This window comes from Passer montanus, unplaced genomic scaffold (genome assembly GCF_014805655.1).
Source record: "Passer montanus isolate IOZ18808 unplaced genomic scaffold, ASM1480565v1 scaffold98, whole genome shotgun sequence".
Taxonomy (NCBI): Eukaryota; Metazoa; Chordata; class Aves; order Passeriformes; family Passeridae; genus Passer; species Passer montanus.
The window spans coordinates 1,097,130-1,123,197 of record NW_024375256.1 but is presented as its reverse complement, the minus strand read 5'-3'; the positions used below and the strand labels follow the sequence as shown (position 1 = coordinate 1,123,197).

General features: G+C 64.8%; 4 protein-coding genes across 5 annotated transcripts; 3 read left to right on the top strand and 1 right to left on the bottom strand.

The window, feature by feature from the left end:
• Window positions 1-788: 788 nt before the first annotated feature.
• Window positions 789-5,994, top strand: RPL13 (ribosomal protein L13). Its single transcript, XM_039696411.1, has 6 exons — window positions 789-901; window positions 1,087-1,199; window positions 1,989-2,130; window positions 3,521-3,694; window positions 4,960-5,016; window positions 5,796-5,994. Exons 2-6 carry the CDS (start codon window positions 1,096-1,098, stop codon window positions 5,952-5,954), a joined length of 636 nt encoding a protein of 211 aa, XP_039552345.1. The 5' UTR covers window positions 789-901; window positions 1,087-1,095; the 3' UTR covers window positions 5,955-5,994.
• A 1,520-nt stretch (window positions 5,995-7,514) lies between these two features.
• Window positions 7,515-15,660, top strand: CPNE7 (copine 7). The gene is made up of 16 exons (XM_039696566.1): window positions 7,515-7,715; window positions 8,497-8,890; window positions 10,931-11,113; window positions 11,194-11,268; window positions 11,666-11,740; window positions 11,806-11,889; window positions 11,975-12,064; window positions 12,204-12,302; window positions 12,653-12,739; window positions 12,819-12,878; window positions 12,958-13,091; window positions 13,213-13,267; window positions 13,397-13,448; window positions 13,516-13,649; window positions 14,570-14,806; window positions 15,184-15,660. The coding sequence occupies exons 2-16, from the start codon at window positions 8,684-8,686 to the stop codon at window positions 15,319-15,321; spliced, it is 1,710 nt and encodes a 569-aa protein (XP_039552500.1). The 5' UTR covers window positions 7,515-7,715; window positions 8,497-8,683; the 3' UTR covers window positions 15,322-15,660.
• A 2,227-nt stretch (window positions 15,661-17,887) lies between these two features.
• Window positions 17,888-20,397, bottom strand: LOC120496272 (sulfotransferase 2B1-like). The gene is given in 7 exon segments (XM_039696553.1): window positions 17,888-18,269; window positions 18,342-18,522; window positions 18,590-18,684; window positions 18,755-18,881; window positions 18,995-19,203; window positions 19,581-19,794; window positions 19,796-20,397. Coding segments are annotated over 7 exon segments (1,512 nt in total). The 5' UTR covers window positions 20,366-20,397; the 3' UTR covers window positions 17,888-18,153.
• Window positions 20,310-25,530, top strand: DPEP1 (dipeptidase 1). Of its 2 annotated transcripts, none has more exons than XM_039696554.1 (11): window positions 20,310-20,449; window positions 20,806-20,940; window positions 21,793-21,925; window positions 22,300-22,432; window positions 22,509-22,659; window positions 22,751-22,820; window positions 23,214-23,390; window positions 23,464-23,548; window positions 23,619-23,694; window positions 23,793-23,928; window positions 25,127-25,530. In XM_039696554.1, exons 2-11 carry the CDS (start codon window positions 20,822-20,824, stop codon window positions 25,301-25,303), a joined length of 1,257 nt encoding a protein of 418 aa, XP_039552488.1. In that variant the 5' UTR covers window positions 20,310-20,449; window positions 20,806-20,821; the 3' UTR covers window positions 25,304-25,530. The 2 variants fall into 2 exon arrangements, with proteins under 2 accessions (XP_039552488.1, XP_039552489.1); XM_039696555.1 differs by having other exon boundaries at window positions 20,411-20,449; window positions 20,785-20,940.
• The last annotated feature ends 538 nt before the right edge of the window (window positions 25,531-26,068 follow it).

Genomic DNA, 26,068 nt, shown 5'->3' with positions numbered 1-26,068 from the left:
CATCCCGGGCCGGGCTGGAGTGGGAGCCTCCTGCTTCCCCGAGGGTGTGGAGGTGTCCTGCTCTCCCCTGGCCCAGCTCAGTCCTGGGCTCTCAGTCCTGGGCAGTGATTCCCCCCGAGCTCAGGGACACAGGCAAGTTTCTGCATTCTGGACACCGCTGCCTGGATGTTTTCATTCCAAACTTGTTTCTTCTTGAATTTCCTTTTCCAGCAGCAGATGAAATTTCAAGTTTTCCTTGATTTTATTTTTTTAACCCACAGAACCTTTGTGGGGAGGGGGGGTTCAGTTGTGTGGAGCTGAGTGTGATGGTGGGAGCAGTGCACTGGGGGGGACAGCATCCCACTGCTGTGGGACTGGGATCTGCCAGGGCCATGGAAGTCCTGATCCTTCTCCTGCCTCATAATAATAATATAATATCGAAATAATAATACATTAATTATAATACAACATAATAAATACATTATCATTCGAATATAATTATAATAGATCATGCTGCTCCTCCAAAGGGCAGCAGGGAGCAGGGATCCTGCTCTGGGGCTGGATGGGGATTTCTCAGGATTTGGGACCAGCAGAACCCCTGCCCAGTGTCCGTCCCATTGCCCCGCCCAGGAGGTGCTGGGCACGGAAGGAAGAGGGCATCGAGCCGCTGCTGCCGATCGAGCCTGGCTGCGGCCCCGTTCCCCCTGTCCCCGTTCCGTGCCCGCGCTCCCCGCTTCCCCCGCTGTGCGCGGTCCCTTTAAGCCGCCGCCATCTTTGCTGCGGGCACGGAGCAGCCGCCCCGCCCCTCGCTGGCCCCGCCCCTCTCCGGGCAGCTCCCGCGCTGCTCATTGGACGCCGCCGCGGCACTTCCGGCGCCGCCGCGCCAGCGCCTCCTTTCCGGTCGCCATTGTCGTAGCGGGAGGTGAGTGAGGGCCCGGGGCTCCATCCACCGCCATCCGCCCGCCGGGGCCGCGCCCGCCGCCGCCACAGCCCCTCGCGGGGCCGCGGGGGAGGCCCCGGGGGCGCCGATGGGGCCGCGCCGGGCCGGAGGCCGCGGGCTTGGGAGCGCCTGGGGTGTGCCCGCGTTAACCGTGCCGGTGTCCACAGGCCGCAGCCATGGCGCCCAGCCGCAATGGGATGATCCTGAAGCCCCACTTCCACAAGGACTGGCAGCGCCGCGTCGCCACCTGGTTCAACCAGCCCGCCCGCAAGCTCCGCAGGTCAGTCCGGAGCTCGGGGGCCGCGGGAGGGCCGGTCCCGGCTGTGCGCGGCCGCTTTCGGAGCCGGGACGCCGCGGGGTTGTTCGGCCATGCCCCGTCGTGCTCGGGGCGAGCCGCTGCCAGCCGCAGCCAAGTGATGAGACATCTCCGGAATCGCTGCATCCGCCGTGATGAACGCACTTCCCTGGGTCTCTGATGGCGGCGGCGCTCCCAGGGCAGCGGCAGCCGGCCCGGCCTGGCTGCTCGCACCGGAGCCATCGCGGGGGAGAAGCCTCCCTGCAAGGGCGGGAGCGGCTCATGCCGTAGAGATGCCTTGTACCCCGTGGCTGTCACAGGTGGGCAGGAGGCTGGTGACGCTCGGCTGGTGACCAGCAGGACCAGGGCAGCGCCTGTCCCCTGCTCTGGTACTGCTGATGTCACACCTGGAACTGCGGTGTTATATTTGGCCCCTCGTTGCATGACAGACATGGAGGAGCATGTGCAGGGAAGGGATGGAGCTGGGAAGGGTCTGGATCACCAGGAGCAGCTGGGGGGCTCAGCCTGGAGGAAAGGAGACTCAGGAGGAACCTTCTGGGTCTCTGCCTCACAGGAGGGGGTCAGGCTCTGGGGAGCAGGGGCAGGAGGAGAGGGAACAGGCTCACTTTGTGCGGGGGAGGCTCGGGTTGGACACCACAGGGAATTTCTTCCTGCAAAGCATGGGCAGGCCTTGGCAGGGGCTGGCTCGGCGCGGGGCGGGCTCCCCCAGCGAGGCCTCTCCCGGCTGAAGGCGCTGTGACCCTGCCCTTGCAGGAGGAAGGCTCGCCAGGCCAAGGCTCGCCGCATCGCCCCCCGGCCCGTGGCGGGGCCCATCCGGCCCATCGTGAGGTGCCCTACCATCAGATACCACAAAAAGGTCCGTGCTGGCAGGGGCTTCAGCCTGGAGGAGCTTAAAGTAAGTACAGAGCATCGAGTCAAAGTCTGAGCTCAGCTGCTGTCCTGCACAAGGTGACTTCCTCAGGTGTTGGTACCTGCCAGGGAGGGCTGGGGATTTCCTGGCTCTGGGAGCAAGGAAAGATGGTCTTACCTGTGATGGTGGAGTGGGTGTGTGAAGAGTGCTGTGAAAGATAAATGTCTGTTTATGTACTGAGACTGTAATTTAAAATCTTGTTAAAATAAAGCTAAAATAAGGGAAATTTAGTTTGGATATGTGAAAGAAGTTCTTCCTTTGAGGGTGGGGAGTCCCTGGCATAAGGTGCCCAGGAAAGCTGTGGCTGCCGTATCCCTAGAAGTGCCAGGTTGGATGGGGCTTGGGATAGGGGAAGGTGTTCCTGCTCATGGCAAGGGATGGAACTTGAGATCTTTAAGGTCCTTTCCAACCCAGTCTATTCAGAGATTCTGTGAAACTTGAATTCTGAAAGAGCCTTGAGTCTCCAAAATTCTTTTGGGAGAGGGAGAAGACTAAGATTGTCTTCATTAAATTGTTTCTTTATGAAACATTTTTCTGCTAATTCTAAATATTGTAGCCAATGTTTCCAGTTAAGGACCGAGTGAACTCAACTCAATTTAGTTCTAAGAGCAGCAGGGGATGTTGTAGCAGGAGGAAAAAGCATTCAGCGCAACAGCTCAGAGTAGCTGGAGTAATAATAGTTGGATTAAAGTGGGAAGTGTTTCCTGTCCCCTGTTCCTTGTCCCTGTGACCTGCCCAGGTGTGCTGAGCTGCTGAAGGTGGTCTGCAGGGCCTGCTGTGTGATCAGATTGCACATCAGGGCTCGCTGGCAGCACCAGCTGCCTCTGCGCCTGCTTCAGTGTCTTAATTAAAGCATTTATAACTGAAATTGGTGCACTGAGGCAGGGGATTGTTCTTCTGGGTTCCAAATACTTCATTACTTTTTTTTTTTAATTTTTGGGTAATGGTGGAACACAAAGCAGGATGCAGCTGTTTGTCTTCAAACAGAAAATTAGTTTTTTGTTTAAGGTAGTAAAAAAAATAGTTACTTAATGGTTGTTTCAGATGGTCGGAAAAAAATCCTGATTCAATAGAGCTGCCAGTATTCAGTGAACCAGAGTTGTCCACGAGCTGACTCATAAACATCTGTCTGAATCCAAGTTTAGATGTGTCCTGCAGGGGTTGCACGTTGCTGCTCTAGGGAAATCCACCTGCAGAAATCAGCCTGAGCAAGATTTTAAGCACAAAGATACACCCGGACACCTTTTGTTGGTGGCACAGTTGGTCCCTCAGCTGGTGCCCAGCCTTCCTCCAGAGCCTGCACCCCGTGCTGGGATCCCTGGCTGGCTGTGGGGAGCTGTGGGGTGCTGACACTGCTCTCCTTCCCTCTCCTCAGCTCGCTGGCATCAACAAGAAGTTTGCCCGGACTATCGGAATCTCCGTGGATCCCCGGAGGCGGAACAAGTCCACCGAGTCCCTGCAGGCCAACGTGCAGAGGCTGAAGGAGTACCACTCCAAGCTCATCCTCTTCCCCAGGAAGCCAGCCATGCCCAAGAAGGGAGACAGCTCTGTGAGTACCTGACTGCTGGAATTGTGTCCTGTTCTGGGAGGTTTGGCGTTAGGCAGAGCTCCTGAGCCTTCTCCATGTGTGAGCCCCGTGGTCCTGAGCCCAGCTCAAGGCCAGGCCTGGCAGGGTCGAGTCTAACAGGGTACTCTGGGTTGCAGTGGCACTTCAGGCATTTGGCTGAGCAGCTGCTGGCTTGTTTTGGTGCTGATTCCTGGAGCTTTGCTCCTTGCTCAGCCAGTTGAATTTTACCTCAGAGAGCTAAATTGTCACAATGGCTGGAAATTCCCCTTGGAGTCAGTCCTGCTGGTGCAGGGCTGAGGGACAGGCTGTGAGTGGCTCCAGGGCTGTGTGCCAGCCAGGCCCCAGAAGGCGATTGTTATTGACATTCAAAAATGGTTTTCATTAAAACCTCTCCAGGATCAGAGCAGAGCTGTGTTCCTGGATCTGCTGCCAGTAGATCCAGGGAACACAGGGGTGAGTTCAGACTGTCCTCCCATCTTGTGGAGAATCTGGCAGCTCCAAGCTGCTTAACTCCATCTTCAGAGCAGGGAGGAAGAGCCTGGAGCTGAAACACTGATTCAGATGTGTTTGCTGGAAGTCAGCTGTATTCAGTAAACGTTCAGTCATTTTTGTGTGATGACATGCTCTTACAAGAAGCTGGAATCAGTCTGAGAAGGAGTTGCTGAGGAACATGTTGGGTGTATATGAGCTGTGGGTGCTCAGCCTGCAGAAAAGGAGGCTCAGGGAACAGCCTCAGTTTGTGCCAGGGAAGGTGGTTCAGGTTGGACATCAGGAATTTCTTCCTGGAAAGGGGGGTCAGGCATTGGCAGGGGCTGCCCCAGGGAGGTTTGGACTCACCATCCCTGGAGGTGTCCCAGGAAGGAATGGATGTGGCACTCAGTGCTCTGGGCTGGGAACAAGGTGAGGATTGGGCACAGCTTGGACTGGATGATCACAGAGGCTTTTCCAGCCTGGATGATGCTGTGATCCTGTGTGGATTGAGAGAGCACAGTTGGTGTCAGAGCTGTCCCAGCTGGCAGAGCTGTGGCCGCTGCTGCCCTGGCAGGGTGCGGGCGCAGCGTGGGTCGCTGGTGCAGCTCAGCAGTGCCAAACACTCTGACATGCTGGCTTTGTTCCCTTCGCTGCTACAGCTCCTGGCAGGATCATTAGCACCGTGCTTGAGCTGGTACCTGCTGTGCTTTAGCTGAGGTTTTAGCCAGGGACGTTTAAATTGTGTTCTTCTAACATTCCTGTCTTCTTTTGTGCAGCCAGAGGAACTCAAGATGGCCACTCAGCTCACAGGACCTGTCATGCCCATCAAGAACGTAAGTGTCATTTAATCATGTTCTCTGTGTGATGTGATTGAGGTTGGACTTGCAGAGAGGGTTCTCTCCTTGCTGCCTCACAGCTGGGGATGGCTGTCTCCAGGTATTGTCCATCCTGGATCAAAAAAAAGCCAGGAATAAGTGAAATTGAGGCGCTTTGGGTTCAGCTGGGGTTGGAGTGCTCAGGCAGGTTCTGTGGTCACCATTTGTGCCTAAATCCTCTCTGCTTCCCAGAGCTGCTGCCAGTAGTGTCACAAACCTCTTGTCATTCCCCACAACTCCGTGATGGGAGGGTGGAGCTGGGAGGGGGTAAGGCTCTCCTCCCAGGTGACAAGTGACAGGACTAGAGGAAACAGCCTCGAGCTGTGCCAGGGGAGGTTTAGGTTGGATGTTAGGAAAATTGCCTCACTGACCAGGTTGTCCATCCCTGGCACAGCTGCCCAGGGCGGTGGCAGAGTCCCCATCCTAGGAAGTGCTCAAAAAGCACGTGGATGTGGCACTTGAGGACATGGTTGGTGGTAACCATGGTGGTGCTGGGCTCACTATTAAAGGTCTTTACCAACCTTAACAATGCTGCCGTTCTGTGAAACCTGAGAGGATTGGGCACAGCTTGGAATTTTCATTCCTGCTGCACCAGGAGCCCACGGGAAGGCAGATCCAGGCCAGCAGGGCCTGGAGATGGCCCGAGCGCTCCGCTCCCGCTGCTCCCCGCAGGGATAGTGGTGGGAAGCCTGGCCTCCCAGGGCAGCCTGACTGACTGTCTGGCGCTCTCCCCGCAGGTTTTCAAGCGGGAGAAGGCGCGTGTCATCTCGGAAGACGAGAAGAACTTCAAGGCCTTTGCCAGCCTTCGCATGGCCCGGGCCAACGCCCGCCTCTTCGGCATCCGCGCCAAGCGTGCCAAGGAAGCGGCGGAGCAGGACGTGGAGAAGAAGAAATGAACTGTTCTCCCCAGAACTGTCAATAAAGAGCCCTACAGAGCCCGGTGTGCTGTGGTTTTGGGGCACATATGTGGCAGGCAAAGCCACCCCGTGTGCCCACTGTCAATAAAGAGCCCTACAGAGCCCGGTGTGCTGTGGTTTTGGGGCACGTGTGGCAGGCAAAGCCACCCCGTGTGCCTGTGGAGGTGCAGGGATGTGTTCCAGCGTGGGAAGCCTCGTTTGCTGTGGTTGGAGGCTCCACATTTCCCTGACAGCGAGTTAAACACCTGCCTTGTGCCCATTCCTCTGCCTTCTGCTCTGATTCTCAGGGGCTTTGGGGGTTCCCCCTCTGTGCCAGGCTTTGTCTGCTGCCCCGTCCCTGCCTTCCATGCCAGTATTCCTGGTTTGATGATTTCCACACGTCTGTGTGAGGCAAAGCTGTACAAGTTGGGTGTTGTGGTGGGGGGTTTTCCCACTTTTGGGGGGGTACAGGGGGAGCAAGGTGTGGCCCAGCACCTCAGCTGGGCTTGGGTGGAGCCAAGTCCCAGCGCTGGACTGTGCCATCCTGCACTCCCTGGCCCTTGGCTCAGCCCCTGCTGCACTTCCAGGGCCCTTCTGCCATTTCTTCATGGACTAAGGCATCCCTTGGTAGATGTGGCACTTGAGAACCTTGTGGTGGCCTTAGCAGTACTGGGGAGAGGGTGAACTGATCTTTTATAATCCCAAATGATTCTGATAGTTTAAGTTTAAGCACGACAGGAACTCAGGAGAAACTGGGGGCTTCTGGCTGATCCTTATGGCTACTGGGGGGAGCCCAGGCTCTGCCTGTCCCTGGGCAGGGGCTGATGATGGGATGGGATGGGATGGGATGGGATGGGATGGGATGGGATGGGATGGGGCGGGGCACTCAGTGCTGGAGTCCTGCACAGCTGCATGCTTCCTGGGCCGTTCAAAGAAGCAAGATGTGACTGGTGAGGTGTTGCCTGTGTCCAGCCCCCACGGTGTCCCCCAGCCCCTCTGCCCAGCCATGTCCTGCTGTGGGTTGGTGCCTCCTGCCCTGCCGAGCCATGCTGGGGCTGTGGGGGGAGAGGGAAGGAGAGTGGCCTATTTCTGCCAGGCAGGCTGGGGATTAGCTCCCGAAGCCCGGGCCCTGCGCTGCCCTCGTGCTTGTTAGCCCTATCTGCATTTTAATCCCTCCAAATTTGAGCTAATTACATCATCTTCCATAAAGCTGGGTTGACAGCACCGCAGTGCTGGGGGGACAGGGGTGGGTGGGGGTCCCGACTCAGCCTGTGGGGCTCCATGTGCATGGAATGTGGGTCTGGATGCTCCAGCATGTGGGGAGGGCACCCGGTGGGTTTGGGGGGACCTCACCCTTGTGCTTGGGCTGTTGGCTCAGGGTGTGGGGGACCAGGACCAAGGTGGCCTTGGGTACCCGTGGGGAGCAGCTGGGGAGGGTGGGGGGCGATGGCAGTGCCATGGGGGTCTCACTGGGAGCAGGAGCTCCTGCCCTGGCACAGCCAGCGGTGCTGGGCACCCTGCGGACCCCGCTCAGCCCCGCGGCGGGGTGGGCTCCGCTCCGGAGCCGGCAGCGAGGCAGTTAACGGAGCTTGTCATCCATCTCCCTCTTAGGGCTCCGCTCCCGAGCTGCAGCTTGAGTCAGTTGTGTGGAGGTGGCAGCGGCAGCAGCTCCGGCGGGCACACCGGCACGGCGGGCACACCGGCACGGCGGGCACGCCCCGACCAGCCCTGCCCCGCCGTGCCCCAGGCCACAGCAGCCAGGTGAGGGGGCCACGGGCAGGGTGGGACCCGCTGTCCCCTCCACCGGGCGGTGGATGGTGCCAAGGGGTGCCCGCGATCCCGGGGAGGGGGACGGTGCCCACCGGAGCCATGTGCCGGGCAGGGCCCGGGCACTGCATGACTTCCCCAGGAAACTTCGGCGGGCTGGGCACTCAAGGGCACAGTGGGCAAGGGCTGCTCTGCCCCTGCCCCAGCCAGGAGCCCCAGGACCTGCAGGTGGGGCACTGGGGCCGGGATTGGCACAGCCCCTCGCTGCCCCGTCAGGCAGCAGCGCCCGGCTGAGTGTTGCCAGCCTCCGGGGGCAGGATGGGTGCTGTCCCCAGCGCGGGGGGAAGCTGTCACCTGTGCCACAGACACGGAGCTGGTGTCCCCGCTCCGTGTCTGAGAGCCCTGCCCAGGCTGGGGGTGCTGCCCTGCCCAGTCCCCAGCGCGGGGGGAAGCTGTCACCTGTGCCACAGACACGGAGCTGGTGTCCCCGGAGAGCCCTGCCCATGCTGGGGGTGCTGCCCGCAGGGACTGCAGGGGTTTCTACCCCCCAGCCGCACACGGGGCACTCCAGGGTGGGTACCCCACCCCACTCAGGTGCCCCCTCCCCTGGGGACACATCCTGCCGCTGGGGCGGGGCTGGCACAGAGCTGGGCACGGCCCCGCAGGGCTGTGTGAACCCCACACAGCTGTGCCCATGGTGCTACCCGGGACTTGGGGGTACCCGGGCCGGGCACCAGGTGCCCATCTCGCCCCACTGTGCTTTGGTGCCTTGCAGGGCCCCTCGGAGCCATCGCGACTGGAAGGTCCACCCCTCCCGGAGGTGTCCTGGAGCCCCTCTGCCCCACCCGTGCCCTGCCAGCGGGGCCGAGCCTGGCACCGCGGGGCGCCGTGCCCCGGGCATGACGGGCACCTGCCCGGCTCCCTGAGGGCGCCCGAGGCCGCGGCCGCCCCGCTCGCCCCCCATGCCCTTCGCCCAGGGGGCCGCCGGTGCCCCGCCGCGCCCGGCCGGCATGGGCGCCGTGCCCGAGCCGTGCCCGCAGGCCCCGCTGGCCGTGCTCTCCAAGGTGGAGCTGCGGGTCAGCTGTAAGCACCTCCTGGACCGCGACACCCTCAACAAGTCGGACCCCTGCGTCCTGCTGCTGATGCAGTCCCAGGGCCAGTGGATGGAGGTAGGAGGGGGGCACTGCTGGCACCCACCGAGCCCGGCAGGGCAGGGCTGGGCACAGGGCCGTGGATGTAGGGGGCTGCAGGAGATGGTGGGGGGCGAGGTGCAGGGTGCAGAACGGGGGTCATGCTGCAGGAGCTGTTGGGGAACAGGGTACAGGGTACAGAACAGGGTACAGGGCACAGAGCAGGGTTCAGAGCAGGGTACAGGGTACAGAGCAGGGTACAGGGCACAGAGCAGGGTACAGGAGACAGTGGAGAAGGGGGTACAGGGTGCAGAAAGGGGTTCTAGGTGCAGAACAGGGTGCAGGGTTCACAGCAGGGTGCAGGGTGCAGGAGATGACTCTAGGTGCAGAACAGGGTGCAGGGTTCACAGCAGGGTGCAGGAGATGATGCTGAGTAGGGTGCATGGTGCAAGGCAGGTTGCAGGGTTCAGAAGGAGGTGCAAGGTTCTGACCAGGAGCAGGAGACAATGAAGAACGGGCTGCTGGGTGCAGAACAGGGTCAGGGTTCAGAAGGGGGTACAGGGTCCAGAATGGGGTGCAAGGTGCAGAGCAGAGTGCAGGGTTCAGACCAGGGTACAGGGTGCAGGATGGGGTGCAAGGTGCAGAGCAGGGTACAGGGTGCAGGATGGGGTGCAGGATGTGATGCAGAGTAGGGTGCACAGTGCAGAACGGTGTGGGGCAGGGCACTGTGGGGCACCCAGCAGCCTGTGGGGATGGTGCTAATGCTGGGTCACATCCCGCCCACTGGGGCTGCATGGGGAGCGGGGTGGGCGTGGTGCCCCCCGCGTGTGGCTCCCGAGGGGCTCCAGTGCCCGGGGACAGGGACAAGGGACACCTGAGCTCCCCCGGGGTGGCTCAGGGCTGCAGGGCTGCTGCTGACACTGGCACTGGGGCTGATGCTGGCAGTGGGGCTGGCACACACCGGGATGCACTGGGGCTGGCACGGCTCCTTCCATCCCTCCCCGCGCTGAGCTCTGGGCTGGCAGCGGCGGCTCCGCTCTAATCGCGGCCGCTCAGCCGGCGGATTTAGCGCTAAATCCCTCGGCGTGTCATCGACTCCGCTCGAGCCAGCGCGGGGCCGGGAGGGGGGAACGAGGGCGCCGTGCCAGCTGCGGTGTGCTGTGCCATGCCAGACACTTGTACCGGCTGTGCCACAGTGCTCTGTGCCACGCTCCGTGGGCTGTGCCACGCTCCAGGCTGCGCTGTGCCAGACACATCCAGCTCCAAGAGGCAAGAGGGTCCCTCCTGAGCCACCTTTTGGAGAGACTCCTGTCCCAGCCAGCCTGTGTGCCCCAGACGAGGTGCCTGGATCTGGTCCTGCCACTGCCTCTAAGGCTGTGGGTCCAGAGGGTCTGAGGAGCCAACAGCCACAGCCCCAGAATGGGGCTGGCAGTGCCCACGCAGGAGGGACACGGGTGGCCGTGGCAGGGTGGCAGCAGCGTGGGCTCGACAGATGATGCTGGACTGAGCAGGCAGTGGGCAGGGGCCAGGGGCTGGCAGCGTGCCCTGGCCAGGATGTGTCCCCTTGAGTCAACCCTGGCAGGGACGGCTGCGGGGGAGGCTCCGGAACTGCCCGGCACCCGCTGCCAGCACCAGGAGCTGCTGAGCACCCACTGCCCGCTGGGACCACCAGGGCCGGGGGCTGGCGACCCCCAGGACGGGCACAGCAGCTTGTCCTGGCACCAGCCCATTGCTCCTGCTCCAGCCAGAGGCAGTGTCCCCTTGGATGACCACAGGGACACAGTGGGAGCAGCGTCCCACACCCAGGAGGCTGTGGGGGGCACAGGGCGCTCCTGCAAATGCCATTCACTCGGGCACAGCTGGTCCTTCCCTGCATTCCCTGCTCCTGCACCCCTATCCCTTCACCCTGCACTCCCCCATCCCTCATCCCTGTGCCCCTCAGCCTGGCATGTGCCATCCCCTCATCTCCCCTCACAAAGCCCCCACCCCACATCCCCCATCCCGGCCTCCCCACGCCGCTGGGCTCCCACACCCCGCGGGAGCTCTGGCCCCCCACGGCCCCGTGCCCACCCCTGGCAGGTGGATCGCAGCGAGGTGATCAAGAGCAACCTGAACCCCGTGTTCGCCAAGATCTTCACGGTCGATTACTACTTCGAGGAGGTGCAGAAGCTGCGCTTCGAGGTGTACGACAGCCACGGCCAGGCCGGCGTGGGCACGCACGACGACGACTTCCTGGGGGGCATGGAGTGCACCGTGGGGCAGGTGAGCCCGGGGACCCCGCGGTGCTGCCCCCTGCCCGGGGACCCCGCAGTGTGTCCCCTCCCCGACGCTGGCTCTCGCAGATCGTGGCACAGAAACGGGTGACGAAGCCGCTGTTCCTCAAGTACGGGAAGTTTGCGGGCAAGTCCACGATCACGGTGAGCACCCAGCCCGTGCTGGGGGTGACACTGGGGTGGGGGACACTCAGCAGGAGGCACTGGGGTGGCACCAAACCGAGGGTGGCACCGGGATGGGGTGCACATGGGGCTGGAATCTGGGGATGGCACCAGTCAGGACACATGGATGGCACAGGACTGGGGTACTGGGACAGCACCAGACTGGGGCACCTGGGTGGCACTGGACTGGATCAGTAGGGTGGCACAGACTCTTGGGGCTGGGGAGGGCTCAGGGTGCCCAATGGCATCTGCTGCCATCCCGAATGTCCCTGCTGTGCCCGGGAGGCACGTGGGACCCTGTCCCCTCCCAGGGCCCCACAGGGAGGTGATGGGCAGGGGGGCAAAGCTGTGCCAGGCTGTGAGCACCCACCCTCCTCAGATCATCTCGGAGGAGATCTCGGGGAACAACGGCTACGTGGAGCTCGCCTTCCGCGCCAAGAAACTGGACGACAAGGTGAGCTGGGTGCTGGGGGCAAACAGGGCAGGGTGGGCACTGCTCTGCCTCATCCTCCTCCCCAGGACCTGTTCAGCAAGTCAGATCCCTTCCTGGAGATCTACCGCATCGACGACGACCGCAGCGAGCAGCTGGTGTACCGCACCGAGGTGGGGCCACGGTGACACCGCCCCGGCTCCCCCACGGCCACCCCGGGGCTCCCCGGCCCCCCTGAGCCCCCCACCCCTCGTGCAGGTGGTGAAGAACAACCTCAGCCCCGTCTGGGAGCCCTTCAAAGTCTCCCTCAACTCGCTCTGCAGCTGTGAGGAGCAGAGGAAGCTGAGGGTGAGGAAGAATGATGGAGAGCTCTATTCCTGCCCTCGGGGCATCTGAACCCCAGCTTCCCTGGGGCTGTGCTGGGGACCCCCAGTGCTGGGACAGGGCTGAGCCCCCTGGTGCCAGGGCTGAGCCGTGCCCCTCTCAGTGCGTGGTGTGGGACTACGACTCGCGGGGCAAGCACGACTTCATCGGGGAGTTCTTCACCACCTTCGAGGAGATGCAGAAGGCCATGGGGGAGAACAAGGTGGGACATGGGGACACGGGGATGGCCTGGGGTCACCCTGTGTGCTGCCAGCAGAGCCTGTCCTAGCAGCCACCTTCCAGCTCCTCCTCTGGGTTTGGCATCATTTTCTTCTCTCTGCCCTCCTGTGTGGGGAAGGGAGGGTGGGTTTGGGGTCTTCTGGGGGACCAGTCATGGGTGGGGTGGCTGGGAATGGGGGAGGGCAGCTGCACCGTGGGGCTCTGGGGGTGCAGGGTTGTTGGACCACGATGTTCTGGGGCTGTGGGGTCCCCACGGGGCAGGGTGGCACGGGGGGTGCCCGGGCTGGGCTGTGCCCCGGCGGGGCCGCAGGCAGCGCGGTGCCGGTGCCACAGGTGCAGTGGGACTGCATGAACCCCAAGTACAAGATCAAGAAGCGCAACTACAAGAATTCGGGGGTCGTGGTGCTGCTGGACCTGAAGGTGAGTGGCCTGGTCTGTGCCAGGCCGTGCCAGGCCATGCCCATGCCCTGCCCATGCCTGACTCAGGTCCCTCTGGAAGATCCACAGGGTTTACTCCTTCCTGGATTACATCATGGGCGGCTGCCAGATCCATTTCACGGTGAGCAGCGTCCCCTCCCCAGCCAGCAGGGACACAGCAGTGGCCCTGCTCACCTGGGTGCCCCCCTGTCCCCCACCAGGTGGCCATCGACTTCACGGCCTCCAACGGGGACCCCCGAAACAGCTGCTCCCTGCACTACATCAACCCCTACCAGCCCAACGAGTACCTCAAGGCGCTGGTGGCTGTGGGTGAGATCTGCCAGGACTACGACAGGTTGGTGGCTCTGGCGGGTCCCCAGGGCCACACACACTGGTGGCACCACCTCGGGGTGAGATCTGCGGGTGACAGGCACTCAGTGCTGGCCCCAGAGCTCCTCACACCCCTTCCCTTGCAGCGATAAGAAGTTCTCAGCTCTGGGCTTTGGCGCCAGGATCCCCCCCAAGTACGAGGTGAGGGCCCTGTGGGACCCTGGGGATGTGCTCGTCCCTCTGGGGACCCTCGGCTGTGGCACAGCCCCACGCTGGGGGCTGTGGTAGGGGGTGCACCAGCTGCCCCCTCCCCTCCCTCCCTCCCTCCAGGTCTCCCACGACTTCGCCATCAACTTCAACCCCGACAATGACGAGTGTGAGGGTGAGTCCAGCTCCAGCGGGGCCGGATCCACGGCTGGGATGCCCCTCACCCCTCGCACCCCCCACAGGCATCCAGGGCGTCGTGGAGTCCTACCAGAGCTGCCTGCCCAAAATCCAGCTCTACGGCCCCACCAACGTGGCTCCCATCATCTCCAAGGTGGCTCGCGTGGCGGCCGACGAGGAGCGGACCAAGGAGGCCTCGGTGGGTCCCTCTGCCCCCGGGGCTGGCCTCAGAGCCTGCACACTCGAGACGCTTGTGGCTGCTCCATGTGGGGCTGGCAGCGGGGTCAGGCAGCCCCCCGAGCATCCCCAGCACTCCTTCACCCCTGTCCCCAGCAATCCCCCATCCCTGTGTCCCTCAACAATCCCTGATCCCTGTGTCCCTCAACAATCCCTGATCCCTGTGTCCCTCAGCAATCCCTGATCCCTGTCCCCCAGCAATCCCTGATCCCTGTGTCCCCCAGCAATCCCTGATCCCTGTGTCCCCCAGCAATCCCTGATCCCTGTCCCCCAGCAATCCCTCATCCCTGTGTCCCCCAGCAATCCCCCATCCCTGTGTCCCCCAGCAATCCCTGATCCCTGTCCCCCAGCAATCCCTGATCCCTGTCCCCAGCAATCCCCCATCCCTGTCCCCCAGCAATCCCTCCTCCCTGTCCCCCGGCAATCCCCTATCCCTGTGTCCCCCAACAATCCCTCCTCCCTGTCCCCAGCAATCCCTCATCCCTGTGTCCCCCAGCAATCCCTGATCCCTGTGTCCCCCAGCAATCCCTCATCCCTGTCCCCCGGCAATCCCTGATCCCTGTTCCCAGCAATCCCCCATCCCTGTCCCCAGCAATCCCCCATCCCTGTCCCCAGCAATCCCCCATCCCTGTGTCCCTCAACAATCCCTGATCCCTGTCCCCCAGCAATCCCTGATCCCTGTGTCCCCCAGCAATCCCTGATCCCTGTCCCCCAGCAATCCCTCCTCCCTGTCCCCAGCAATCCCTCCTCCCTGTCCCCAGCAATCCCTCATCCCTGTGTTCCCCAGCAATCCCCCATCCCTGTCCCCAGCAATCCCTGATCCCTGTCCCCAGCAATCCCTGATCCCTGTGTCCCCCAGCAATCCCCCATCCCTGTCCCCAGCAATACTTCATCCTGCTGATCCTGACGGACGGGGTGGTGACGGACATGGCGGACACGCGGGAGGCCATCGTCCGCGCCTCCTACCTGCCCATGTCCATCATCATCGTCGGCGTGGGCAACGCCGACTTCACGGACATGCAGATCCTGGACGGGGACGACGGCGTCCTGCGCTCCCCCAAGGGCGAGCCCGTCCTGCGCGACATCGTCCAGTTCGTCCCGTTCCGCGAGTTCAAGAACGTGAGTGGGGCGGCGACGAGGTCCTGCCTTCCCCCGCCTGCCCCTCTGGCCCTTCCCTCCCCTCCTGTCCCCTCCCGTTCCCTCCCACCCCTTTCCATCCCCTCCCGTCCCCTCTTTCCCTCTCCCATCCATCTCTTCCCTCCCGTCCCCTCCGCACGCGGGGCGCAGGGAGAGCCGGTGCCCGCGGCTCAGCCCGGTGTCCGGTGTCCGGTGTCCCGGTGTCCCGGTGCCCGCGGCTCAGCCCGGTGTCCCGGTGTCCCGGTGTCCCGGTGCCCGCGGCTCAGCCCGGTGTCCCGGTGTCCGGTGTCCCGGTGTCCGGTGTCCCGGTGTCCGGTGTCCCGGTGCCCGCGGCTCAGCCCGCTGTCCCGTGTCCCCAGGCGTCACCCACAGCCCTGGCCAAGTGCGTGCTGGCGGAGGTGCCCAAGCAGGTGGTGGAGTACTACAGCTACAAGGCCTTCCCCCCGCGCTGCCCCCGGCCCCCCACGCCCGACCCCAGCCTGGGCTCCCCGCAGTGAGGGACCCCCGAGCCCAGCCTCAGTCCCCCTGTGAGACACCCCCAGTGCCCCCAGCTTTGGTTGCCCCAGTGAAGGCCCCGGCCCCAGTCCCAACGTGCCCCAGTGACCCCCCTGCTCTCCCGGTGGGGCCTGGGGACACGCGGGGTCCCCGCCAGGCCCTGCCCTGCCACAGCCCCCCCAGCCCCAGTGCAGGACACCCCAGCCCTGCTCGCTCCCGGTGGTCTGTGCCCTGTGGGACCCACCCCTGCTGTCCCCTGCTGTCCCCTCGGTCCCCCCGCTTCTGTCACCGCGATGTTTGGAGGCTGCATGATCCCCCCAATAAAGCACCCCCTGTGCATCCTCCTGCTCTCTGGGCGCCGACCCCACCCTGCAGGGGTCACTGGGGGTGGGTGCAGAGGCTGGCAGCCCCTGGTGCTGCCGTGTCCCCTCGCGGTGTCACCGTGCGGTGACAAGCGCCGGGGGCAGCCCCGTTTTGGTGTCCCTGGGGGCAGCGAGCCGGGAGCGCCGGGGCAGCCGCGGCTCTGAGGGCACGGATCCAGGGCACGGAGCGGGGAGAGCGGCAACGGAGCGGGCCCTGCTGCCCGGCACACGGCCATGTGCCATGTGCCCTGTGCCGTGTGCCATGTGCTGTGTGCCCTGAGACATGTGCCATGTGCTGTGTGCCCTGAGACACGTGCCATGTGCTGTGTGCCCTGTGCCATGTGCTGTGTGCCCTGAGACATGTGCCATGTGCTGTGTGCCCTGTGCCGTGTGCCATGTGCTGTGTGCCCTGTGCCATGTGCTGTGTGCCCTGAGACACATGCCATGTGCTGTGTGCCCTGAGACATGTGCTGTTTGCCCTGAGACATGTGTCATGTACCATGTGCCATGTGCCCTGTGCCATGTGCTGTTTGCCCTGAGACATGTGCCGTGTGCCCTGAGACACATGCCATGTACTCTGTGCCGTGTGCCATGTGCCCTGTGCCATGTGCCACACCCCATGCACCGTGTGTCCCCAGCTGTGTTCCATGTGCCATGTGTGTGCTGTGTGTGTGAATCCTGTTCTATGTGCCATGGGCCATGCACCGCCATCACCTGTGATGTGTACTGTGTGCCACATGCCCTGTGTGCCATGTCCCACGTGCCTGTTCCATGTGCCACATGCCCTGTGTGCCATGTCCCACGTTCCTGTTCCGTGTGCCACATGCCATGTGTGCCATGTCCCACATGTCTGTTCCGTGTGCCACATGCTGTGTGCCTTGTTTTGTTCCCTGTGCCATGTGCCATTTGTCATGTGACGTGTTTTGTGTGCCATGTTCCTTGTGCCATGTTCCGTGTGCCCTGTGCCATGTGTTGAGCCCATGTTCCATGTGCCTTGTGCCATGTTCTATGTGCCACGTGCCATGTTCTTTATGCCATGTGCCATGTGCCACGTGCTGGGCACTGTGCCACTCTCCTGCCACGTGCTGTGTGCTGATGCTGCCAGCGTGGTGCCAGCAGATGCTCCTGGCCAGGTGACATCCCCAGGGGCAGGGTGTGCCCAAGGCCACCACGGGGACTGGGCTGGGGCCTGGCACAGCCTCACGGGGCAGGGGCAGCCTGGGAGCGCCGTGCAGGTGCCACCGAGCTGGGCTCCAGGATGCTGCCACCTCCCTGGGCGCAGGGACAGGTGCCAGGCTGGCCCCGTGTGGGTGGCACTCCGGGACAGCTCTGCCGGCCCTTGGGAGCACAAGGCAGGGGCAGGGGCGCGGTGCCCGCCCCCCCATTCAGCCCCTATTTATAGCTCTGATTCATCCCTTTGCGGCGGGCGGGATCCTGGGTGTTGCCGTGGAAACCCAAACCTGCCGCTCAGGCTGCCCCAACCCTGGCACCCAACCCCTGGGGACAGCGGGAACCCCAGGCTGGGTGCAGAGGGACCCCCGGGGCTGGGAGCGCCCAGAGCCACCACACTGGGTTGTCCCCACCGGCAGAGGTGGCAGGGATGACACGGCTAGCAGAGGGGCAGGAGTGGCAGGATGCTGGTGCCACTGTCCCACAGTGCCACAGGGCCCAAGGAGGGTCACATCAGGGTGGGCCAAGCCCCCACACTGCTCACCCTGCAGGGGCAGGGTAAGATAGCCAATTCATCATTGACTGAGCCTCTGCTGGCCGGGGGCTCCACAGAGCAATTCCTTGGAGCATGGCAGGACAGGGGCTGGGGGCTCGGGCTGCCGGGGAGACCCCAGCGTGCTGGGGGTGGAACAAGCCCCTCGGTGCAAACAGCCCAGCAGGGGACATGGGCGGGGGGAGCATCCCACGGGGTATTCGGGGCAGGGGCACTGGAAGGGGATCTGCTGGGAGGGAGGCTCCGGGGTGGCGGGCCCTGAGTCCTGCTGAAGGAGCCGGCTCCGTGCCCCGGGCGGTGCTGGCAAGCCCTGTCGCCGCGCTGCGACCCCGCCCGGCCCGTGCTGTCCCCCCGGTCATTGCCCCCGGCCGTTAATGATGTCCCCGGGGATGCGTCCCCACCCCGATGTGCTCCTGATAAGAGCAGCTCTCCCCGCCGCCGGCGCTGCTTCCCGCCTCCCCCGCGGGAGCAGCTGCCTGCCTGGGAACGGCAATAAATATTTATTTCCGCAGGGCGGGCTGGGAGGAAGGAGGGGTCACGGCCACACGTCCCCGGCCGGGGGAGCAAGGCCGCGGGGATGGCCACAATGCCTGGCCGGAAAAGTTCCCCACGCCCAGGGAGGAGAGACCGTGCCTGGCCCCCGCCAGACCCCCAGCCCCGTGGGTGACACAGGGGGGGTTTGGGGCGCCCTGCAGGGTCTCCGTGTGGTGGTTCTCAGCAGCTGGGGGCTCAGAGTGCCCCCAGACCCTTCAGGCCATGGGCCACTGCGATGGCAGCTCCGTGTCCCCCATCTCCTCCTGGTAGCGCCGGTTGAAGAGGGCGTTTTGCTCGGGGGAGAAGTGGCTGCGCCAGTCCCCCACCACCCCTGCGGGACAGCGGGGACAGCAGTCAGGGCTCCTGCCCCCGCGGGGCCCCGCCGCCCCCCGCCGCCCCTCACCCTTGCGCATGAAGCGGCCCTGGCTGTGGTCCATGATCTCGGCGGGGATCAGCGAGTAGTTGGCCATGGCGTTGTCCCGCATGGCGGAGAAGCTGCAGTGCTGCTCCAGGGCTGCCAGCGTGCCCGGGGCCAGCGGGCACCCCAGGAAGCTGCTGAGGCGCTGCGCCGTGCCACGCAGGTCCTGCGGGAGCACCGTCAGCACCGGGCACCGGGCACGGGGACAGGGACGGGGACAGAGCGGGGCTCACCTGGTGCAGCTCCTCGTAGGTGACATAGAGGATGTCCAGGAGGTGCCGCTGGCGCAGCCAGCCTTTGACGTGGTCAAACCACGAGCCGTAGTGCACTGGGGGGAGTCAGGGGGTGACGGGGGGCCCCGAGGCTGAGTGCCCCCCCCAGACTCCCCCAATCCCTACCTGTGCCCTCGAGGAACTGCGTCAGGAAGGCATCGAAGGAGCTGGGGTCGGGCAGGAACTTGGCCAGGTGGTGGAAGTGGTAGAAGGAGACAGCGACGTCCTTGGGGTTCCTGGCCACGTAGATCACCTGCAGGGACGCAGTGTCACCCCCACGGCTGGGGGATCCCCTCTGCCCGCTCGGAAATCCCCCGGCGTTTCCCGGCTGTGGGTGCGGGATGTCCCTGCAGGGACCCCCCTGACCTTGGCCCGGCTGCGCTGCAGGGCGGGGGCCAGCACGGGCGCGGGCAGGTGCGTGGTGAGCAGCCGCGGGCCCTCGCCGTCCCGCAGAGCCTCCCGGCAGTAGATCTGCTCCAGCCACGGCGCCCGCTCCCAGTTGGGAATGGTCTTGGCCGGGCGGGCATCGCCGAGGCTGAAGAGCAGCGTCAGGATCTCCTGCATCCAGGTGGTGCCTGCAGAGGGGGGTGTCAGGGCAGGGCCACGGCACGGCATGGCATGGCATGGCACATCATGGCACTGCACTGGCACGGCTCAGCCCATCCTGTCCCATCCCGACCCCTCCCGCACCAGTGGCTGGGCTGGCGGTGCCGTGTCCCCATCCCTGAGCCCCAGGGACACCAGTCTGGGGCAGGGGACAGCAGGGCAGCAGGACAGGGGCTCGGGCAGGACTCCCGAGGAGGGTCCCCGTGCTGTGCCGAGGAGCGGCCGCGGGCACCAGGTCCGGGTGTCCCCAAGCCCGGCCATCTCCCGGCCCCGGCAGAGCTCCCCGCTCCAGCCCGGGCTCCCAGCCCCATCCCCTCGTTGTCCCCGTGTCCCCCCGTGCCCTCACCCGATTTGGGGTAGGTGGCGATGAGCACGTCCGTGGGGCGGAAGGTGAAGGCGGCAGCGAAGCCGAGGGACTCCTGGGTGTGGAGGTGGCCGGGCAGGGCGATGCCCGCGAAGGTCTCGGTCACCTCCATGCGCTCCATGGCCCGGCCGGGCGGGACGCGCCCGGAGCCGCTTAAATAGCGCTGAAAGAGGAAGCGGCCCCGGCGGGCGGGGGGCCGGAACCCCCCGGCACATTCCTGCCGGGGAGCCGGGAATCCGAGCGGGGGCCATCGCCGGGAGAGCTGCTGGCAGGGGCTGGAGACACCCGGGATGGGTGGGATGGGATGGGAGCCCTCCCGTGCCAGAGCCACCGCGCAGCCGGGAGAAAAGTGGGGGCCGCGTCACCTCGGGCCGGGGGCCGGGATGCCGAGCGATGCCAGCCCCACAGCGTGCCCACCCCGATCTCCCCAGGGCTGGCACCGGAGCACGGGGCTCCCGTCCCAGCGCAGCCCAGGATGAGGTGTCCTGCTGGACCGGCCCCGTGCCATTCCCAGAAGCCCCACCAAGGCCTTGCCGGGAAGGACACCGCAGCTGGAGCCAGCAGCGATGCGCAGCATCCGCAGGACAGCCGTGCCTCAGTTTCCCCTCGGGACGCTTCAGCCGGACCGGAGTGTGGGGGATGCAAGCGCGCACGGAGGACCAGCAGCAGCCCCACACGGCGGCCGTGCCACCCCGGCTGCTCGCCCCCGGGCATGTGGCAGCTCCGGCGCCATGGCAGGGGGTGGCTCTGGGGTGGCTGGAGCCCATCCCAGCCCCGTCACCGCACGCAAGCCGGAAAAGTTAATTCACAGCCGTCGCAGACAGGGACTGCCCGAGTGTCCCGGGGCCGGGGTGAGCGGGCCGGGGGGTGCCGGGGATGCTGCGGGTGCCAGTGCTGAACTGGGGGCGCCGGGGAGGAGAGGATGGGACTGGCGCTTTCCCAACCCCAAAAAATCTGGGCTTCATTAGACGGGTTGGGAGCGTCCCCGCGGCTCGGAGGAGAGGCCGAGGCACGGCAGAGCCACCGGGCCGGGCTGGGGGAGGCCGCGGAGCCCTGGCAGTGCCAAGCGGGCACAGGGCACGCAGGGAGGGGTAACGCGGCTCTCCTGGTTACTCATTGACGGCGGGAGGGGACGGAGCAGCGCGGGGCGGCCATCCCAGTGCGTGTGCTCTCACGGTGGTGGCAGGTCCCCCCTTGTCCCCAGCAGCACCCAGCAGGAGAAGATGCCAGGCGGGAGCGTGCGGGTGCTGGCGCTGGTGCTGGCGCTGGCGCTGCCCAGCACTGGACAGCAGCACCTGGAGGAGGCCGAGCGCATCATGAGGACCACGCCGGTCATCGATGGGTGAGCAAAGGTCACCCGGCCCCGCCGCTGCTCCCTCTCTGTGGGAAAACCCCAGCTGGGAAACCCTGCTGGGACAGCCCGCTGGGGGATTCCGGCCCGGGCACCCCGGGGCTGTGCGGGGACAGGGCTCAGCTTTCCCGGGGATCCCGCGGGACCGCCAGTGCACCGAGGGGATCCCCACGCAGCGGGAGCTGGCAGGGTACCGGGAAGCCGGGGTGAGGCTGCGCTGGGGGAAGTTCCTGCTCGGCCCTGAGTGATGTCCCTGTCCCTCTCGGGGCCCTCAGGAGGCTCCGGTTCCCTGCAGCATTCCCTTGAGGAGCAGGGCTGTGCCGCTGGAGCAGGGGGAGGGCAGGGCAGCTGGGGGATGTGGGACTGCGACAGGGGCATGACAGGAGCAGGAAGTGGCACCCAGCCAGGACCTGCCACTTCCCCAGGGGCGCGGCTGGGTGTGGGATGTGCGTGCCAGGATGTCCCTGCGGTGGCACCCCTGTGGAAGGGGTGTTGGGCTGGCTCCCCGGGGTGTGAGGGCGATGATGGGTTGGAAAGGTGCAGGGGAGGGTCCTCCGGGGGTCCCACATGGCACTGTCCCCATGGCCTGTCTCCAGATCTGGGCTGGAACTGCTTGGGTGGCTTTTGGCTGAGGGGACAGGAGGGTGGACAGACGGACTCAGGGGGGTGGAGGATGGATGGATGGATGGATGGATGGATGGATGGATGGATGGATGGATGGATGGATGGAATGACAGCCAGATGAAGGGACTGTGTGTGTGGCCAGCCAGGGGGGTGAGCAGCCTGAGGGCGAGTGGGCAGAGGGTCAGGCCACTCCTCAGTGCCCACCCTGTCCCTGCCCAGGCACAACGACCTGCCCTGGCAGCTCCTCCGCAAGTTCAACAACCAGCTGAGGCTGCCAGCAGCCAACCTGACAGTGCTGAACGACACCCACACCAACATCCCCAAACTGCGCCAGGGCCACGTGGGCGGGCAGGTGGGAGCACCAGGGTGGGCACTGGGGAGGGCAGGGGCACCAGTGAGGGCACCAGGGTCAGCACTGGGGCTCTTGGGACAGCAGGACTGTCAGAGACACGGGGGTGGGCAGTGGGGTGGGCAGCGGGGAGGTCAGTGGGGTGGGCAGCAGGGTGGGCAGTGCCTGTGCTGACAGTGTTCCCCTGCTGACGGGGTGCCTGTGCTGATGGGGAGCCCCTGCTGATGGGGTGTCACTGCTGATGAGGTGCCCATGCTGGCCGGGTGCCCGTGCTGGCGGGGTACCCATGCTGATGGGGCACCTCTGCTGACGGGATGCCCGTGCTGTCGGGGTGCCCCTGCTGACGGGATGCCCATGCTGGCCGGGTGCCCGCGCAGTTCTGGTCGGTGTACGTGCCCTGCGAGACGCAGAACAAGGACGCGGTGCGGCGCACGCTGGAGCAGATGGACGTGGTGCAGCGCATGTGTGACATGTACCCCGAGACCTTCGCCTGCGTCACCGACAGCAACGGTGAGCGGGCACCGGGACCGGGCACCGGGGGGGTACGGGCCTGCCCGCCCCCGCTGACGTCCCTGCTGTCCCGCAGGAATCCGGGAGGCGTTCCGGAACGGGAAGGTGGCCAGCCTCATCGGGGTGGAGGGCGGCCACTCCATCGACAGCAGCCTGGGCGTCCTGCGCACCCTCTACCGCCTGGGTGCCCGCTACATGACCCTCACCCACAGCTGCAACACCCCCTGGTAGGACCCCCGGGACATGGAGGGTGGCAGTGCTGGCATGGGGGAGTGTGATCAAAGGTGTGGCCACTCTGATGCTCTCCCTGCTCTGCAGGGCTGACAACTGGCTGGTGGACACCAACGATGAAAATCCTGTGCACCACGGCCTCTCACCCTTTGGGAAGGTGAGGAACAGCATCAGCAGTGGTGTCCAGGGGCAGTGGCATTGGAGGAATGTGGTACTGGCACCCACTGGCCCCATGCTGGGTGCAGTGTTCCATCCATCATCCATCCATCCATCCATCCATCCATCCATCATCCATCCATCCATCCATCCATTCATCCATCCATCATCCATCCATCATCCATCCATCATCCATCCATCATCCATCCATCATATCCATCCATCCATCCATCCATCCATCCATCCATCCATCATCCATCCATCAATCCATCCATCCATCCATCCATCCATCCCTCCCTCTGTCCCACCAGCCAAAATCCACCCAAGCAGCTCCAGACACCCCCAGAGGAGACCCCTCCCGTGCACCCCCCAGCCCTGTCCCCTGTCCCTGTAGATGGTGGTGGAGGAGATGAACCGCCTGGGCATGATCGTGGACCTGGCCCACGTCTCAGTGGACACCATGAAGGTCGTGCTGAACATCTCCAAAGCCCCCGTCATCTTCAGCCACTCCTCTGCCTTCAGCCTCTGCCAGCACCGCCGCAACGTGCCCGACGACGTGCTGCAGCTGGTGGTGAGCGTGGGGGCACAGGGCAGGGACAGCGGGGGGCTCTGGGGGGCCGGGGGCTCAGGGCTGTTCCCCCCAGAACTCCACGGGCAGCTTGGTGATGGTCAACTTCTACAACGCCTACGTGACCTGCAGTGACAAGGCCAAGCTGTCCGACGTCGCAGGTGAGGGGGTGCCCGGGTGGCAGGGGGTGGCAGTGACCCCCCTGCCCTGCTCACCCCGCTGTCCCCCCAGACCACCTGGACTACGTGAAGAAGGTGGCCGGTGCCCAGGCTGTCGGCTTCGGGGGGGACTACGACGGGGTGCCAGGGTAAGGGGTGAAGGTGTGGGACAGTCCCCACCACGGGCGCTTCCTGCCCTGTGTGGGCAGCTGGGGGTGGCCCTGCTGTGAGCTGCGGGGTGGCACAGGGTCCCCACTGGCCTGGAGGACGTCTCCAAGTATCCGGCGCTGGTGGCCGAGCTGCTGGCGAGGAACTGGACGGAGGAGGAGGTGAAGGGAGCCCTGGCTGAGAACCTGCTGCGGGTCTTCAGCAGAGTGGAGGAGGTGGGCAGGGCACAGGGAGGCACAGGGCAGGGGACACGGGTGGCACTGGAAGCATCGGGACTGGGGGCATGGGGACATGGGGACACGTGGCACAGGGACACTTGGGGCAGCAGACACAGGTGGAACATCAGGGCATGTGGCACTCGGGAATCTGTGGGGACACAGGGAGGCACGGGGACACGTGGGGCACAGGGACGTGCATGGGATGGTGTGGGGTGGCACAGGGACATGCGGGGTGGCACAGGGTCCCCACTGGCCTGGAGGACGTCTCCAAGTATCCGGCGCTGGTGGCCGAGCTGCTGGCGAGGAACTGGACGGAGGAGGAGGTGAAGGCAGCCCTGGCTGAGAACCTGCTGCGGGTCTTCAGCAGAGTGGAGGAGGTGGGCAGGGCACAGGGAGGCACGGGGCACAGGAAGGCACAGGGCAGGGGACACGGGTGGCACTGGGAGCATCGGGACTGGGGACGTGTGGGACATGGGGACACGTAGCACAGGGACACTTGGGGCAGCAGACACGGGTGGAACATCAGGGCGTGTGGCACTCGGGAATCTGTGGGGACACAGGGAGGCACGGGGACACGTGGGGCACAGGGACGTGCATGGGATGGTGTGGGGTGGCACAGGGACATGCGGGGTGGCACAGGGACATGTAGAGTGGCACAGGGACATGTGGGGTGGAACAGGGAAGTGCAGGGTGGCACAAGGACATGTAGGGTGGCACAGGGACATGTGGGGTGGAACAGGGAAGTGCAGGGTGGCATAGGGAAGTGCAGGGTGGCACAGGGAAATGCGAGTTAGCACAGGAAGGTGCAGGGTGGCACAGGGACATGTGGGGTGGCACAGGGAAGTGCAGGGTGGCACAGGGACGTGCAGGGTGGCACAGGGAAATGCGAGTTGGCACAGGAAGGTGCAGGGTGGCACAGGGACATGTAGGGTGGCACAGGAATATGTGGGGTGGCACAGGGACATGTAGGGTGGAACAGGGAAATGCAGGGTGGCACAGGGAAGTGAAATGGCACAGGGACATGTAGGGTGGCACAGGGACATGTAGGGTGGCACAGGGACATGTAGGGTGGCACAGGGACATGTAGGGTGGCACAGGGACATGTAGGGTGGCACAGGGACGTGTGGGGTGGCAGGGGCTCCGTGCGGACGGGCGCTGCCCCTCACAGCGGGAGCCCACCCTGTCCCCACGGCAGGTGAAGAGGAGCTTGCAGGGCACGGCTCCCCTCGAGACCCCCATCGCCTTCGAGGAGCTGGAGGGGCCGTGCAGAACCAGCTACGGGTACTCCAATGGTGCCAGTCCTGCCCTGCGCCCGCCGGCAGCCCTGGCACTGGCGCTGGCACTGGCCCCGCTCCTCGCCGTGCTCTCCTAGCACCTGGCTGCCACCGTGGCCCTGGCACCGTGCCCGGGGCCGCCGGGCGGGGCACGATCCTGGGCTCCTTTCTGCCGGACCTGCTGGCAAAATAAAACCGTGGCTCGAGCAGCGCCGGCAGCGAGCGTCCGTGTGCGGCTCCGCGGGACCCGCGCCACCCCCGCCGGGCCCTGCCGGGAGATGCTGGGACCCCCGGCATGGCACCGGTCAGTCCGGCACGGCACCGGCCACCCGGCATGGCACGGCCAGCCCGGCATGGCACCGGCCACCCGGCATGGCACCGGCCCGGCATGGCACCGGCCGGCCCGGCCCGGCACCGGCGGGGCAGAGCAGCGGGGTCCCGGCGCTGCCCGCCCCGGCACACCGGGAAGCTGTCACCGCACCGGGAGTGACACATCCCGGCGACACCTGGCCAGGGCGGCTGCGGAGCTGCCTCCGCAGGATGCTTCCATTAATCATTAGCTAATTAATTGGCTACTTAATTATCTCCTTAGCAATTTCCTCTCGCATTCAGGAACAGCCTGTCTTGGCGCGGAGGCGGCAGAACAGGCAGGAGAAGGAGAGCCATCTTCCTGTGGCATCCGGGGTTTGGCTGAGGCGCAGCGCCCGTCTGCCAGCCGGGCACGGGGCAGGGAGGGGGACAGGCAAGGGATGGGGATGGGGAAGGGACGGGAGCAGGGAAGAGACAGGAAAAGGACAGGGACGCGGAGGCGGCAGAACAGGCAGGAGAAGGAGAGCCATCTTCCTGTGGCATCCGGGGTTTGG

What these genes read in the sequence shown, in the direction of transcription:
- CPNE7 (XM_039696566.1), top strand. Translation starts at nt 8,684, where the DNA reads ATGCCCTTCGCCCAGGGGGCCGCCGGTGCCCCGCCGCGCCCGGCCGGC. An exon ending in AGGCCATGGGGGAGAACAAG is followed by an intron (nt 12,303 to 12,652) that starts GTGGGACATGGG and finishes CCGGTGCCACAG; the next exon opens with GTGCAGTGGGACTGCATGAA. An exon ending in CGTTCCGCGAGTTCAAGAAC is followed by an intron (nt 14,807 to 15,183) that starts GTGAGTGGGGCG and finishes CCGTGTCCCCAG; the next exon opens with GCGTCACCCACAGCCCTGGC.
- DPEP1 (XM_039696554.1), top strand. Translation starts at nt 20,822, where the DNA reads ATGCCAGGCGGGAGCGTGCGGGTGCTGGCGCTGGTGCTGGCGCTGGCG. An exon ending in ACCACGCCGGTCATCGATGG is followed by an intron (nt 20,941 to 21,792) that starts GTGAGCAAAGGT and finishes GTCCCTGCCCAG; the next exon opens with GCACAACGACCTGCCCTGGC. An exon ending in CAAGCTGTCCGACGTCGCAG is followed by an intron (nt 23,549 to 23,618) that starts GTGAGGGGGTGC and finishes CTGTCCCCCCAG; the next exon opens with ACCACCTGGACTACGTGAAG.
- RPL13 (XM_039696411.1), top strand. Translation starts at nt 1,096, where the DNA reads ATGGCGCCCAGCCGCAATGGGATGATCCTGAAGCCCCACTTCCACAAG. An exon ending in TCAGCCTGGAGGAGCTTAAA is followed by an intron (nt 2,131 to 3,520) that starts GTAAGTACAGAG and finishes CCCTCTCCTCAG; the next exon opens with CTCGCTGGCATCAACAAGAA. An exon ending in CCAAGAAGGGAGACAGCTCT is followed by an intron (nt 3,695 to 4,959) that starts GTGAGTACCTGA and finishes TCTTTTGTGCAG; the next exon opens with CCAGAGGAACTCAAGATGGC.